This window comes from Molothrus aeneus, chromosome 3 (assembly GCF_037042795.1).
Source record: "Molothrus aeneus isolate 106 chromosome 3, BPBGC_Maene_1.0, whole genome shotgun sequence".
In the NCBI taxonomy this organism is placed as follows: domain Eukaryota; kingdom Metazoa; phylum Chordata; class Aves; order Passeriformes; family Icteridae; genus Molothrus; species Molothrus aeneus.
In genome coordinates, this window is record NC_089648.1 from 33,836,992 (window position 1) to 33,853,496 (window position 16,505).

The 16,505-nt window shown below is 36.2% G+C and overlaps 1 protein-coding gene across 1 annotated transcript in view; it reads left to right on the forward strand.

The window, feature by feature from the left end:
• CRIM1 (cysteine rich transmembrane BMP regulator 1) overlaps positions 1-16,505 on the forward strand; it is a 175,148-nt gene that overhangs the window by 129,716 nt on the left and 28,927 nt on the right. Inside the window, exon 8 of the mRNA XM_066546638.1 lies at positions 8,805-8,933. Coding sequence (XP_066402735.1) covers positions 8,805-8,933 — 129 coding nt within the window. The remainder of the gene's footprint in view (positions 1-8,804; positions 8,934-16,505) is intronic.

A 16,505-nucleotide genomic window follows, 5' to 3' on the forward strand; every position in this document is an offset into this window, starting at 1 on the left:
CCTTCTGTGGATCCAGCACAAACAGTTTTCAGCTTCTGATGGATGCTTCTATATAGCTTCTATAGCTCCTGTAATGATATTGGCCCTCTGGGATTTGACTTTGTTTATTTAATCTATTGTCTATTTATCTGTTTGGTTTGTTTTCTCTTTAGATGTCTCTTCATTAAGAGCCAAGGCTTAGGCAATCATACTGGCCTTCTGTGCTTTCCCCATGGTTTTAGAGCCAATGGCTTATTTTTGCAGCACAAGGAAGGGATCACATTTCTTCAGATTAAAACAGACAGCTAGGTAGAGGGGAGAAAGGGGCTTTTCAAGTGCCATAAGGGACTGCAAAATTTTTATATATGCTCACACTTTTGGCTCAGACCATCTCTTCATGGGGACTGGTCAGGGCTCCTGTTCCATTGCAGCTAACCAGATCCATTGGCAGTCAGCTAAATTGGCAGTTAGTACTGCTGCTTGCTTCTTGCTGGGCTAACAACTTTGCTTTCTAAGTAACATTACTGTGGTTTAAATAGCAATTACATTTTTAACAAATTTTACAAAAAAGAGAGAATACACCATATGAATATATAATAGCATGGGAATAATACTAAAGAAGCTACAGTGATAGAAAATACTGTTACCTTTGGGCCATCTGCAGACAGCCATCTGCAAATTGGAATAATAGCTGTGTTCACAGGAAGTAAATATTGGTTAGGATAGTATGATTTTATTTTTTTTTAACAAGATAATAAATACAAGCATTCAGCACTGGCATTGATGCCAAAAATGTCCTTTAGGGAGGTCTGTGGTTGCTTCTATTCCCTTGGATCTCTCAGAGGCTCAGGCTATTCATAGAGAAAGCTGATACTCAGTAATTGGTTATCTCACAGCATGTCCTTCTGCAAGAGAGCCCTCAGGTACAAGTGGCTGGGTGCCAGCATAAGCTGTGAATGAGAAATTAAGTGTTAAACAAAATCCCCTCAGAGGATTTTCATGAATAAGACCCACAGTACTTTGCTGTCATTATGGCTGACACTTTATCTTCACAAAAAGAAATTAACATTTTCATCAATAAAGGAATCCAAACTCTAGCTGAGATGTAATTCAGTTCAGTTCCTTTAGCGTGTCTAGCACTTCATTAAGTAAAAACAGGCAGCAGAGTCCAGTGAAAAGAAATTTGATTCATTCAGGATGAAGTCAGTGGTAGTGAGCAGTGTTCACTGACACGGGGTGTGGGCCCAGAGTCCTCCTTAGAGCATGAAATGTAAGTTATTGTTCAGCAGCAGTGCTGGAGCTCCCAACCAGCCCTTTCATCAAAGTCAATTAAGGGATGCAAAAGCCACGCTGCAGAGAATTGGGCTTCTCTTTGCCAGATCATGATTTAGTACAGTGGTTCTAGAGAAGGCAGCTGAGCCTGTGGAACCACTGTATGATGTAACCAAACTGGCCAGGGCAAGCCAGTGAAATTCAGGAAGACTTTACAAGTATGGAATAACATTTTCATGGTTTTCAGTGATTCGTTGTTGAATTCAGTGGAAGACTGCTGAAAGGATAAATAACCAGAGAATCCTAATGAATATGTGTCAGAGTGTGTCTCACTTACGAAGAACCTCATGGATCCTCCTCATTTTTTTCAGCACCAATGGTTTTCATAGATTTACCTCAGATGTACACTAATTTAGTGTTTATCTTCACTTAAAAATAAGTGAATGGCCTTCTTAATGTATTTTAACAATTCTTGATAGACTTAATTGATTCTGCTTCAACAAGGTGGTTGTTTCTTAGTGTCATTCCACTGAAAATTGTCAAAAAAAGTTCTTATCAACATTAAAATTCATTTGACATGCCTGTTAAACCAAAAACTTCTAGAATTGATTATTACAGACAAAAGGTTTTAACTTCACATTTTGAGAGTAGAAAGTATGTATTTTGATTGCATCACTGCAAAAAAAGACATGTATGTATAGCCCCAGCTTCTTTACTCTGCAGCAATAAATAGTCTTTGATTATAATAATGTTACTTTCAAAGAAAAAAATACATATTTAGAAGTTTCAGGTTGGCAGCATGAATAACATTTGAGACAAATGCCTGCCAATCCGAACTATGTGTTTGGAGGTATCAATGAATGTATTTTCAGAGTTACTTGTGACATTAGAAAATTGTATCACCTAAGTCCTTGCATACATTTATAAATTGTTATGTGATGCTGAATTGTTGAACCCTGATAGCCGACACAGCTTAATTCTGGGAAAAAATTTCCTGTGAGGCATTAGGTATTTCAAACCCAGGAAGGAAATTCTTTAGCCCAGGACTCAGGACTGATATTTTTCATGTAATGAATTGGAGGGGCGGGGAGGGCTGGAATGCGAACTATGAGGATGGAAAACATTTAGTCACTCTTGGAATGATATGAATGTTTTTACAGGAAGCTTAAGTAAACACACATGCTGCTGCTTAGTAGGCTGCAGTTAACTTTTTTGGACAGTAGACAAAATTTAAACAAGTATGCAGACTCAAATGAAAGGCTGTTGAGCAGCACACCCTTCAGGCCCAGTTTTGAGCCAGTTATCACTTAAAACATTAGGTAAAAAGTTAGACTACAGTTTATTTGGGGTTTTTTTCTTTTTTTTTTTATGGTAAATGCTTGAATGCACTGATTTTTAATTTCTTTGAGTCATTTGATACTGGTTTCATAGGAACAAAACATCTTACTTCTTTTAAAGGTGGAGTCTGTGTTATGAATTACTACAGAAGAGGGAGCTATTTCACTTTCCCCAAACATGGGCATGTTCTTTATTATTCATGCTGGAAATCTTTCTCCTTATTTAAAACATGATTTTTATTTTTTTTTCCCCAGAAGAGGTTTTCATTTTATGAAAACAAAAGAGATGTTCAACATCCTAGAATCCTATTCTGTTGCACTTAGTCAGAAGAAATGTTGTGCAGAGGAAGAAGCTTAGAATACAATAGTTACTTCCCTACTTACAACCAACTTTGTAAAACCATGGAGTAGCTATTTCCCTCACATGATATTACTGAAAGTATGAAACAAAACCTTTTTGCAGTTAACATATTGCATTCCAAATTAAACAAAGCAAAGAGATTGTTTTTCACGTAATATTAATAATACAAGTACCTTGCCGAGAGGTAAAGCCTGCATAATGTATTAACTTAAAGGAGCATAAAAAAATGAGACTAATTAAAGCTGGTTGTGGCTTTTACTAAATAATTCTTAACAGAGAATTGCTCTTACAAACACCTGGAAGAAATTTTGCTTCCTGAATAAAAAAGCTAGTTTTTAAGTCGTGAAGTAGATTCAGAGAGATAGTGTTAGGCAAACATGTACTTATTTTGGAAAAAGTAGGTAATCAGTACTTGGCAAAAGCATACAGAAATAATCAGAAATTGAAATATTTGTCTTCTGGTTTCAGTTCCTTGATTAGGATTCATCAAGGATATTGCTGCTTTAACTGGTAGTGTCCTGAGTTTATATGAAAGTGAAATTCATGGAGTCATGCTAGTTGGAAAGGACCACCAGAGATTTTTTCTAGTCCTATCTCCTTCTTAAAGCAGGTCCTGTGACAGAAGGATGTTGAGGCCTTGTCCCAGTTAAATTTTGAATATTTTGAAGGATGGAGATCACACAAGTCTCCATGACCATGTCATAGTTTGATGACCCATGTGGTTTAAAAGAAAGATCAAAACAGCTTTTATCAAGTTGTCATTTCCCATTTCCTGTTTGTGTTTGTTGCCTCTCATCCTAGCTTGGAGCCACGTCCAAGATTAGCCAGGCCTTGCCATCTTTGTACCCTGGGGTTAAGGAGTGGTAGAGAGCAGTAGGATGCCCCCTCACCCTCCTTCCCCAGGCTGAGCAAGCCCTGCTTTGTCTCTCAGCCTGTCCTCATGTGCCACCTCTCCAGCCCTGGCCAACTTGGTGGCCCTGTCACACACTTGCTCAGGTGTGTCTGTGTTTCTCCTCTGCTGAGAGCCCAAAGGTGCCCACTGCTCCAGCTGTAGGCTTCCAGGTGCTAAATGGAGGGAAACCATCACTTCCTTGTACCTGCAGGCTCTGCTTCTGCCGCTGCAGGTCCCTCTTGTCCTTCACACAAACCAAAACTGAACTCTTGGTTCTCTCATAATATATTTGGCTTTGCAGAAGGGTAGTTAAGTGTAATCTCTCTTTGCTTTCTGATACAAACTCTATGGCTACAGTACAGATTTTGAACTAAGAATATGATGTTAAGGTGGGTATAATTTTTCATTCTGGTTCCACGCTTAAGAAGGATGCTATTTAGTTAGTTAGTTGTCTTTTGTGTAATTTATGTAATTATAATTAAATCTTTTTTTAACAGTAGACGTTAACAAGATTGCAATAACTTTTAAATTGTTCCTGGTTTTTTTTTCCTTTATTTTTATTTGTTTTCTAAGGCTATAGCAGTCAATGGTATATTTCAGTTTTCATTCTCTTCCTTTTTTTAAAAACAATTTATCAAATTGTGTGTATAATAAAATTGTAATCCTGAGAAACAAATTTTCCCTGCCCCCACTGAAACATGGGTGCACCACTTTCTCTCCATATCTGAATACTTGAGCAGTATCTTAGTACCTCAGTATAACAAATTTAGGGCTCAGTACTAGACCAAATTGACCATCCTTTGTTCTTGTGCATGTATTTATAGTAGTTCACATTGTTAACAGAAGAAAATACCTGTTCTTTGTACTACAAGCTGTGTCACAGCACTCAGGAGAAGTGGGAGGTCTCAGAAATCAAAGCAAGAAGGATGTTGGGATTGTTTTTGCTCATATTACAGAAGTATTCTAGATGGAAAAAATTAGTGAAAATACTATTCTATCTTGATACCACCTTTTTTTTTTTTACAATCAGTTTTTGTGTTGATATGGTTAATATAGGTGCTTAAGGACAAAGAGAGCTCCAGACATTACTTGAATGCCACTGTTCTTTCATCATAAAAGCAGTTTGATTTCAGGCTGGAATGATGAGATTCAGGGTTTGATCACATATTGTAGTATTTTTCAGTGGACTAGTCAGACTGAAGATCCACCAACAGCTGAAATATCTGCTGTAGATTTTAAAAGTTGTTTTTAAGTAAATGGCATTGGAAAGACTTAATTCTCATATTTTTAGCAACCTCACAGCAAGCAAAATGATAATCTGCACCAAAATTCAGCAGAGAAGGTATCAGAGAGGATATATGGGAGCGTAGTGTTCTAATAGGAATCTGCCTTTAAATATAAGCACTTGGCATCAGCAAAATCTGTGCTCCATTAAATAATCCATTGTTTTCATCCAGACTCTCTTCAATCCCCTTCTCTTTCTTTCCTTCTCTCTTTCTTTCTATGGTATAGTTGCATTGTTGGTAAAGCACACAGGCAGAAACAGCACCCGTTTTTCCCACCCATTGTCTGTGCATTTGTGCACTGGATCTTTCTTCAGCCCTTTCTACCCAGAGCAGCAGTGAAAGCCCGTTTCAGATCGTGTGGTGGTACATGCTTTTTCAAGCTTAGCTACTGCTTGCCTATTCAAATAGCCAGAAGTCTGGTAGAGCAGATCTGGCTTTATTTGTTGAGTCTTGCCTAGTGAAGTGAAAAGGCCTGATTTTTTTTTTCCTGGCTGCATTTTTGCACATGTGGGGGTAGGGAATGAAATTATTTCTTTTGTCCTCTGTTTGCAGCTCATTGAGAAGCAGGCATGCATATAAAATTACTGTATCTCAGGGCTTACCTTTAGGGAGAGAAGGGAAAAAGAAACAGATTTGTAAGCTTGACTGGAAACACTGAGGATGCTGAAAGCTGGCCCAAAAGTGGAAGGTAACAGAATAATAAAATACAATGAATAGAGGACGAACAAAAACTTTTCAAATTAATATAACAACCGTTTAATTTCATCTTTTATAAGAAATACCTTATTATTTCATGTATCAAAGGCACAAAAATTGTGTCCATGTGTCCAAGGCAAAGGAGCATCAAAATACAGATGTTGCCTTTTGGAAAGCCACCAAAACTTACAGAAGATAGATAGATAGATAGATAGATAGATAGATAGATAGATAGATAGATAGATAGATAGATAAAATTATGGATGGTTTCCTTAGATGTTAAGTTACACCTGCAATTACAGGGAAGTTATTTTGAGGGGTAGACTTTAATGATAGGGAGTGAAACAATCCTTTTTCTCCCTAGCTTTAGTTTACACCCAAGTGGATCAATGAATACTAACTAACTTGCATCTCAACTTTCAGTAAGGGTTTTTTTGCTTCTTTTGTCAACATGTTTTACCTCACATCTGCAGTCAGATGGTAAAGCTGCAGTCTCCTTCAGTTCTCTGGCTTGTGTCAGTGAACTTTGCTCTGGGCAGCAGTAATGATTCATATGATTTGTACTGGTTTTAGCTACCTGTGAGTACAAGATTCCTGTGGCCTCTTTGTCATTTGAAGTGTAAGGTTTGTGGGGGCTGACCAGTGACCTGACTGTAGCTTCAGGGTAGCTCTTCGATTCTGGCCTTGTGCATGTTTAGGATATTTCGGTTAGAGAATGGAGCAATGCTAAAAATCAGTTTGGTTGCAGAACTAGGCTATATACTCAGAGGCCTAAACAGCCAGGATTAATTAATGAAATTTATCATGTTATTGGTGTATATTGGTATATAGCAATATGTTCACGATTCCTAAACTAATGGTTTGGTGAAGTTGCAAATGTTAAGTATTAGACATGAATGTGATTTAGTCAGATACTTTATTAAACTGATTTGAGAAGAATTACATAGACTTCATTTTGACTAAAAGAACTGTCGCTTCAAAATCCATGGATTTTGAAATAGTTTGCTCATTATGACTATTCTTCTACACTACACGTGCAAACTCAGAGCTGTGAAAGGAAGAATTGATGGAAACCAATCCTTTGATCTCCAAGCTTGTTATTTATATTAAATCCCTACCAAAAAAAAAAAAGGAAAAAGAAAAAATAAATAAGAAGATAATTGAGGGATCTAGAGAGACATGTTGCCATTATGCAACTTCAGTTTGTGCATGAACAAAGCTGTTGACACTGTTCTATATATTTTAAAATGTATTGCTACTTTTCTAATAGAAATTATACAAGCAAGAGAATTTGAGCATTACTCAGCAAGTGCATAATCTGAACCGTGACCTCTGAGATAAGTTAGAAGTTATCTAACTTAATTGTAGTGTCTTTAATGCAGTTTTTTCATTCCAAACTCTAGTTAGCTGACCTAATTTTAAAAGGATTAAAAACGTTCATTGCCTGCATAAACTGTTGTGTTGGGAAGAGCAAGGCTGGAGAGAAGCTACGAAAGCTGAAAATTCTGAAAGACAATGAAAGCAGAAAAGTTCCTTCTTGTAATAGGATAATTTTCAGTTGACTGGAAGGCATGGGTGCGAAAGCTGTGTGCTGGAATGTAGCCAATAGGCACAGAAATCAGTGTTTTGTTTGACAGTGTATACTTCTAACAAGTTAATCTACATTGAATAATATTTTACCCTTACTCTGAAAGTAAAGACTAGCTGCCTATAGGTAAAAGTGGCAACATCTGTGGTCTGAGGATGAAAGCTGGCAATACATGGCCACCTCCACTTCATATAATTTCTCCACATTGGCACGATTTATCACTTTAGATATGGAAGGCTTTTTAAATTCAATTTTGTATAAATCTTCAGTTTTTGAGATAGAGAAGAAGTGTACACTTAAACAGTTGAAGCACTGAAATGGAAGCTCATAGTTCTTTAAATCAAGCAATTTTTGTTTCCTGAATATTTTGTATAATGTTAATAATGCTCATAACTGTGAACTCATTGGTTCTTCAGTGCCTGAGTTCTATGAAAAGCACAAGAAAGACAAAATTAGTCTCAGAGAGCAAAAAGTTGTTCAAGAAAAGATAGATATTGCTTTCCTCCTGAATCCTGTTTTATGATGGTCATTTTGAGGTTTCTTGTTATCTTCATAAGTGTCTGGATTTTGGTTTATTCTAATAACTTTGTATACTAGAGCATGTTAGTGCTCTAGTATACAAAGTTATTAGAATAAACCAAAATCTGTCTACCCATGTATCAAAACAAATTTCATACTCCAGCATATTTAAATGGTGTCAAAAAGTAAGTGTTATACTGTTGATAAATAATTTACAGTCGACAATAATCTCCTCAACCTCAGCAAGCATAATCTGGGACTGCAAAGTATGCTGTAAGAAGTGATGGTTTTGATAAATAACTATGATAAATGCTCTCCAGAGGTCTTTCACATGCAGTGCATCTTACATTCCCTTTTGGTATTCAGAGTCTCTTCTGCTGTAAATTTCAGCAGAGGGGATGTTATTCACATGGAGAACGATTTGACTTCTGAGTTACATGTTTGATGTGCAGCTTGGTAGTATCAATCAATTCAGCTTCAGAGAAACTCTGCTCAGTTTCTAAAGCAAAAAAGTCTGCATGAAATTTTGATTAAACACTTCTGAAGAAATTTGGGCAAAATAAGTATTTTGCATTTAGTTTGAAACTGCATGAGCAGGAAAGCTGATTTCATAATGAACAATAAACAAAAAGTGGTAATCCTTTTCTGTTTAGATACTTCAAAATTTTTCTGCATCTTCATGCTGTTTTTGTTGACTGTACATTTGAAACAAAGTCCATTTATCGAATTTTTTCTAAATTACCCAGAATATTCATCAGAAACAAAAGTAATTAAAATTACTCATTTTACTGTTATGTTATTTATGGATTTTTGTGAATCTAATTAAAATATTGAAGAATCTCATATTTATGTGTTCTTTTTTTCTTACCTCCAGAGCCAACATATATCACAATAGGTCCACCCACCTGTGAGGCTTTGGTGAACTGCACTTTGACTGAAAAAGACTGTATCTATAGCTTCAAACTGGACCAAAATGGTTGTCGCATTTGTCAGTGCAAAACTAGTGAGTATGCAGAAATATGGTGGCTTCTACCTTTTATACCAAATTGTATGTGAAAATGGTAGTATGCTGGTTTTGTTCCATTCATAATGTTGGTTATATGTTGTGTTGGTACATGTGTACTTTATAGTTGTTCATCTTTAAAGAATTGGTTCCTGATTTCTGACATTGCTTTCTTGCTTAAAATGTGTTTTGAGGAAAATGTACAGTGCTTGACTTTTGAGGTAAAAAATTAACAGCTGGCTAGAAAATATAATAATTTGGGACCTAATATTCATATAGATTTTGAGAAGTCTTATGAGAATTCCACATTTCATTTTCCTCTCTTTACAGAATTTTAAGAGCACCTAGGTTTCTGCAATTCAGAAAATCCTATTGTTAAACAGCCTATTTTCAACTTAGCTTTTTTTGTCAAAATTTAGATTTTGAGGTTAAATGTTTGAAAATTATATGCTTGGGAGTGGGTGTTCGTATATATGCAAGTGTATCCATATTTATGTTTATTTCTATAACATATTCCTATATTTATTTATATACATATATAATATTTTAGTTAGCATTTTTGCAGGCTTTAACATCTATTTCTTCCCAAAGGAGAAACACTGTGTCTTGTGAGAACTTAGCGTGTATCAAGAAAAATGTTTTTTCTCTATGTGTTTCCTTGAGACTTCAGTGTTTACAGGTGAAATATAAATCAGTATCAGATTGGCATTTGGAATTGGCCAACAAAGGACCTCTGTGGAGTGGAGTACTAGTCTCAGCTGCAGGATGCATCTCTGTGGCTGCCAACCCAAACTAGGAGCTCTTTGTAATGTTATTGTAATTTTTCAGCTTTCTTGCAACCTCTAAGGCTTCCACAACCAAAGTATTACTCCGTTTCTCTTCTTTTTGTTTCAGTCCTCTCATTCTCAGCCACTTTGTAAGCCAATATGACTATTGTAGGGGTCCCAAGAAGAAATGGTCAAAATAAAATGCTTAAGCAGTACAAACTAAACAGTTTTAGGAATGGATTGGTGTTGGAGAGGACATCCTAACAAAAGTAAATATATGGCAAGCCATAACAATATCATGGCAAATAAGAAATAATACCTTTGTAAAGGTATTCATGGAAGGATGACTTTCCTTAGCTTACATCCAAGCTATCACGTACTTGCCTTACTTCATTCTTCCTAAGGAAAACATTAGAAACGTTCAGGTCTGCTTTTAATGTTGTAATTTGATTTTCCTTCTCCTTCTGTTATTATTAAATTAATTGGGGAGTTTGACCCAAACAAGAAGATGGACATTCATGACAAGCTTCATCACCTGTGCCTGTGCATGCAGTCCTTCCCTCCAGTATGGCGCACTGGAGATGCACCACCACTCCAAAGGATGATTTCTTTTGCCCTGGTTACCAGACTGCATATGGACACAAACCACGTTCTCGGGATGTTCTTGATTAGAGTATTTCTGATTAAATAGTGCATAAGAACCTATTCAGGGGAATTTTTCTGTTGCCAGATTTGCTTGAAATTTTCTTCATTTTACTGTAGCAAATTTTCTGAAGCAAAGTTAATAGCATCATTTATCATCTCTTTTTTTCAGTTAAATAATGTGACTAGTAGATTGCTTAAAAATCTCAGTCATTTAGAAAGAGGAAACCTTTATTTTCTAAGGAAGTGAAGAAAAATAACAGCTTGGAAATCTTCATCATTTGGTGGTTATCAATCAAATTGACAGAAATTGAATTTTTCTGTCAAGTAATGTCTGTCGCTTGCAAGGCTCTCCTCTGGACAAAAGAGGGTGTGAGAAATGAGAAGGAGAGGAGTCTTAGGTCAGATATGCTGAAAAATGTACTGTGCTTGCTCTCTGTGTTTTGAGATCCTTTAATGTCCAAACCTGTTCAGTTGCATCTTGGTTCTCTTAAGGACATCAGAACATGTCTTTTCTTTAGCTCATGTCAACTCATGTGGAGTTTTGAGAACATCATTATTTTATTCTTCATCCACTTGCTTTTTGCTGGTCTAAGCTGCTCAACAGAGTCAAATTTAACTGCCTCAGTAAGGAGGCCCCCATGCCCACACTAACATTTGAAGTCATCATATCCTAATTCTATTAATCTATTTCCAATAAAGTTTCATTTTTGGTTAATTTATCTTTAGATAGCTCTGCTGGACGTTTGTTATATTTCAGTTATTTCAGCCAAAATAAATGCAAAATTATAAAGTGGAAGAACATAGTGAAGGTGTAATTTGTTCTTCGTTATTGCGTGCATTTGCATTCATGTTACCAGAAATAAGTAAAACAGGTTTATTTGGAATGATTATGTAAGTACAGTATAATGAGATTTGTTTGGTACCTCATTGTAATTTAGTTTTAAGTCTATCCCACCTCGTTCAAGCCAACTACAAAATGAGAAGGAAGAGAGAAGCAAATCAAAACATTTCTATAATATTATTTTAATTGAAGTAGTTTACTTTGTCTTTTATCCTTCTTTTCATTTCTGCAGTGAATGCAAAAACGTGGTATAGCACATGCAGTGAAAAAATACATGCTGTAAAGTAAAATAAAATATTTTTTTAAAAGTAGCAGAGCCAGATCATAGTTATAAGAGAAGGGAGGAAAAAAATATCACTGAGCAGATTGTAGACTTATATGGGAAGAAAGTTCAGTAAGTACACATGGAGCCACAAATGATGAGGGAGAAAGAATGATCATACTGACCAGAAGCATCAAGAAGCTAAAGCAGCACTACATGACAACAAAAGGCAAAAAGTAAAATTCAGAATCTAGGAAGAACTGCTGCAGAATACCAAGAATAAAACTAAAACAAGTAGGACAAACAGGAAAGGCATTACCAAAAAAAAGAAAAGAAAGGATGGTATGAGATGATACAAGAGCAAAACACAAACAGAAAAAAGCAAATAAGGAAAAAATTGTAGTGTGCAGCAATTGCTCTTGTGTTTGGAGTCTCTGGGCCTTTACTTTCATTGGGAGAAGTGGAGTGGAATGAAGTCCTTAGGAAGACAAATCCATTTGGAGGAGTCCTTGTGGAATACCAGTGGTCTCCTGTTTGTGAGGCAGGACTCCTCTTGCCCCAGTGAAGACTAATGGCAGGATTAATAATGCCTGCTGATTGAAGGAACGTAGGATTTAAAGCTGATTGGTAGTTGCTGCTGCACACAAAGTCATTCTTCAGCAACTGTCTGCACTGCAGGCCTTGTCTGTTCCCTGGATTAGTTTCATGGAAAAAAAAACCCTTTGAAATCTCTCCTGTGACTGAGACTAGTATTTTACCCCAAATGAATTGAACATGTAGAATATCTTCAGGATATAACTGTGAGCATGTATGAGTTTAATTTTTTTTTAAAATTTCAAATCTTACTAAAATTGAATTAGTGTTGCTGTTAATTAAAAAAATTGTTTGCATCATTTAGAAGGCTTATCTTTGTGGTTCCAAGATGCAACTGTCATCCAGTTTCATTAATTTCAGCTTCCTTATGGAGCGATGCAGCTGGAGAAGGTGGAGATGGGTCATTTTCCCTGCACATTATAATGCATCACTTTCCACTTTGTGTCATGGTCTCTTTTGTCTGTCAAAGCAAGTCATGCAATCACTATTCAAAAATAAGAAATCTTGGTATATTATGCGTTTGCACAGTCCCCTCAACATGAAACCACCTTCTCCCCAAAACACATCCTATGGATACACACAGAAATAACTTTGGAAGCCTTGGTACCTTTTCCTTTAATGAGAACAACACGTTTTCTACCATGGAGTTAAAAGGAGACATTATCATTCAGTCTATACTAGCACACACCAGAACCATGGTCCTCAATATTCTGGCAAGTCACACCATCTCCCTTTATAGCTGATGAAGCAGAGTGAAATTCCAGCATGGACTTTGAGCTTGGCAATGTGGGTCTTTATTTAGTTGCATAGGCATTCAAAAGCAGGATTGGTGGGTTTGAGAAAACTTAGGTAGGTTCATCTACAGGCTGTCTGAAAAAGCATAGGGACCGGTGATGGGAAAATGCCTAAGAAAACTTTGCAGGGACTGCAGTGAGAAAACACATCTCAATTCCTCATTTTTGTGTATTAATTTTTCAATAGTTAGAGTTCTAACCTTTCAATCTTATAGTCAAAATTTGAATATTTTATTTCTGTATGTAGTGCATACTGAGAGATGTGCGTTCTCAACACTTAAATTCTCTCAGTGTTAATTTTTCCCATTTAAATAAACTTATTCTATGTTCATTTCTATGTCAAACTGAGGTCAGACAGTAATTGCATACTAATCAGACAAAATGTACTTCAGGCAATGCAAAATTCCTGGAAATAGTAGAGTAAAATATGAATTAGGTAACACTTTTCTGTTTTAGTAGCAGTTGTCTTCCAGTGTTACTTCCATTTTACAACAAATTCCATGGAAAATAAAAGTTGTAAAATAAAAATCCAGGTAATCTTTCTTAGTGCTAAGGAGAGCACATATTAGATTTTTGAGTAATTCTGTAAGAGAGAAAAAGGATGTCTTTATTATCCTTCTGCAGTGATATAAAAGGGAATAGCTATTAGAGGCAAGACTTCAGTTAAGGAAATGCAACCATAGAAAATTAGGATGGAGCATGTTTCCTAAAAATTTAAGGCTCAGACCAGGAAAAAATAGTACATGGTCTTGTAGAACAAAAGCAGTAACTCTAAGCACACGTGCAAGATAGTGGAAGTGCTCCCTGAAGAGGATGGAATCATGATGAGCAACTCATGCCAAATAAATATTATCTGTATTGTCACTAGAATGAGTCTTTGGCAGGATCTCTGAAGATTACAATATACTGGAGTTAGTGCTTACAATATATCTTGTGCAACAGAAGCAGATAAGAATTTCACCTGTCTTGCCTTGTGAAAAAAAAAGAAAATCAGCGTGCTTGAGGCTTGATCATTATACAGCAATTCCACCTTTGAGATAGTACTGCTACAATTTCATTTTCATGAATTCATGTGTTGAATGCGAATCCTAGATTTGTTTAGAGCACATATCCAATTAATTTGCCTAAATGGACTCACAAGAGGATTTATTTAAACAGGGTTTTCTAGCATCACAGTGCCCAGTCCCGTCATTTTTTTTTTCCAGCTTTTGTGAATCATGATTTAAGTCTAACAAAAGGAGGGAGGGTTAGTGTGGATCTGTGGAGGCAATATATTCAGAGAATTCCAGTTACTGTTAAGTAACCTAGTTTTCTCCTTCATAAATTTGCCTCCCCAGATCCCCACCCCCGAAGATTAAGCAGCAGTAGCAATCCACACCGAGAGGACGGCTGAGGAGTGCTTAATTGTAAAGGTACTGTGAAACAGTTCTCCTGGTATGATCTGTCCTCAGCATCAAGAAAATAATACTGGTGAAGGTATGTAGCTAGCTTTGTGTAGCCATGCTACAAATTTGTAAAGATGGACACCAGCCTAAGCCAAGTTGAAATACTGACAAAATTCTTGTCATGTATCTATTCGTATTCTCTGGCAGTTGTTTTTTTATCTGTGAAATACTGGACTGAAAACTAAAAGTATTTCAACATAGAATGCCTTTTCAAAACTTTGTTGAGTAAGATGATTTTCAGTCCTTATGATACAAATGTCAGTGTGTCCATATGTAAAATAATATTTTGGAAAAACATAAATATCCCAGTTTAAGAGCCTAGAGCTTTTTAAATACCATATATATGCTAGAAAAAAGAATGTTTCTGGTTTGGTTTTTTTTTAGAAGAGCTGGAATTGCAATCAATCTATTAGAAATTCAAGCAGAAGACTCTTTTTAGAGCTAACATGCAATTCATGGAATTGAATTTTGTTTACTTTTTAGAGGTTTTTTGGGCAATATTTTATAACACTCCAAATACTCATAGGTTCATGTGAGGTAGGGATGTGAGCACTCTGAAATCAGGAATAAATCATGCATACAGTGGTTTGAGTTTAGGACAAAGACCTGTGATTCCTGTTGAGCTGCATTGCCCCTGAGATGCCGTACCTGAGTAAGAGAAGTTGTGTTGTATCTGAAATATTCCACTGCTAAGTTAATTCTACCAAATGCAGGCATTGCTAACATATCATGGGACAGAATGGTTTTGTTGTCCTGTTTGCAAGGTGGGACCTCGACTGTAGTGGGTCACATCAGTGTGTCAGCTGCTCTTAGATGCTGATTTTTGAACATGGTTTTCGTTCCTTCAGCAGCCAGTTTTACTCAGTTTTACAGATATCAGACAACCTTTTAAAACTAGAGTTGATGTTAGTGTTGAGAATAAGATACTTTCTGGAAAGATTTTTAAAACACCAGATAGTTTGTGTGTAGAATGCTCACCATATCTTGGTAATCATCAGTTCTCAAGACTTTTTTTCTACAGTGTTATCCCATCCTCCATATCCCAAAGAGATTTCTCTTAAACTGTGTAATGCTCTTCTGAAACTCTCAGTATCTGTTTTATTATAGTCTGCGTGTATGAAAGGGTTTGTAAATGTGTAGAGAAAGTGGGGAAACAAGTCAAGATATTTAGAAGGAGCTTATGGACAATGGTGACTAGGCTTAAATACCTCACTAATATCTGTTTGTTTATTAATAAGTCACAAATGGGGTTTTTTGGAAGACTAATTCATCTTCAGCTGTTCTTTCTGCTTGTATTTGTGCAACAGCATCACATTAAATTGATCTAAATGAATCCAATAATTTGAAATTCCCATATGCAAGTCAGCATATAATGTGTTTAATTGTATAAAACTACAGAACAAAGTATTTGCTAGTACTGCAGTCTTTAGAGGACTCAATGTCTGTAAGCAATAGCTTTTGCCAGCGTGGTGAGGACTAGTGAAGACTGTGACTAGACTGTGAACTACCAACTGGACCTGTTGGTAACTTTTTCAGGCAAAGCCTAAAAAAAGGCTTTGCTGCTGCTTTTGCAGTCGTGGTTGCATGTGGCAGAGAAAACTGCATGGTCTTGTTGTGTGGGTGGGATTCACTGCTGTAAGTACTCAGTGCTTGTTAGTCCCCAAGTATTAGTTCTAAGCAGAAGTTCTATTTAACAACAGCATTGGTTCAGGACAAACAACCTTTCCATGTTTAGTGTCCTAGCCTTCTAGTGTACTTGATTCTCTCAGCATTTTATGTGATATTTCAGCTAATGTCACATTAAAAAGCTAAGTATTTGTTGTAAAAATACAGTTCTATGACCCTGAGACATTGAGCAACACATTCATCTTTTCTTAAAGTCATAGCTCATCAGTATCATTCTGGAATCATCCAATATCCTGCATCTGAACTCTGAGCTTGTCATGCAAATTGTTTTCTGGGTCATGTTTTATAAGAAAAATTAATGAATGTGTTTCTCCTAACCATGTAGAACTCTACCCTCAATCCAGATATTTCCCTAAGCAACAAAATGAGAGATGTTTTCCCTTTAATTAATTTCCTGTTCATAATTTTGTTTCTGTTTTAGTCTTCTACTTCCTATCTAACCATCAGTTTAGTTCCCTATGTGATGTCACTATAACTAATCAGTCACAAAACCCAAAAAATAGCTTATACTTTGTGATCAGAAGCTTAATCCCATTCT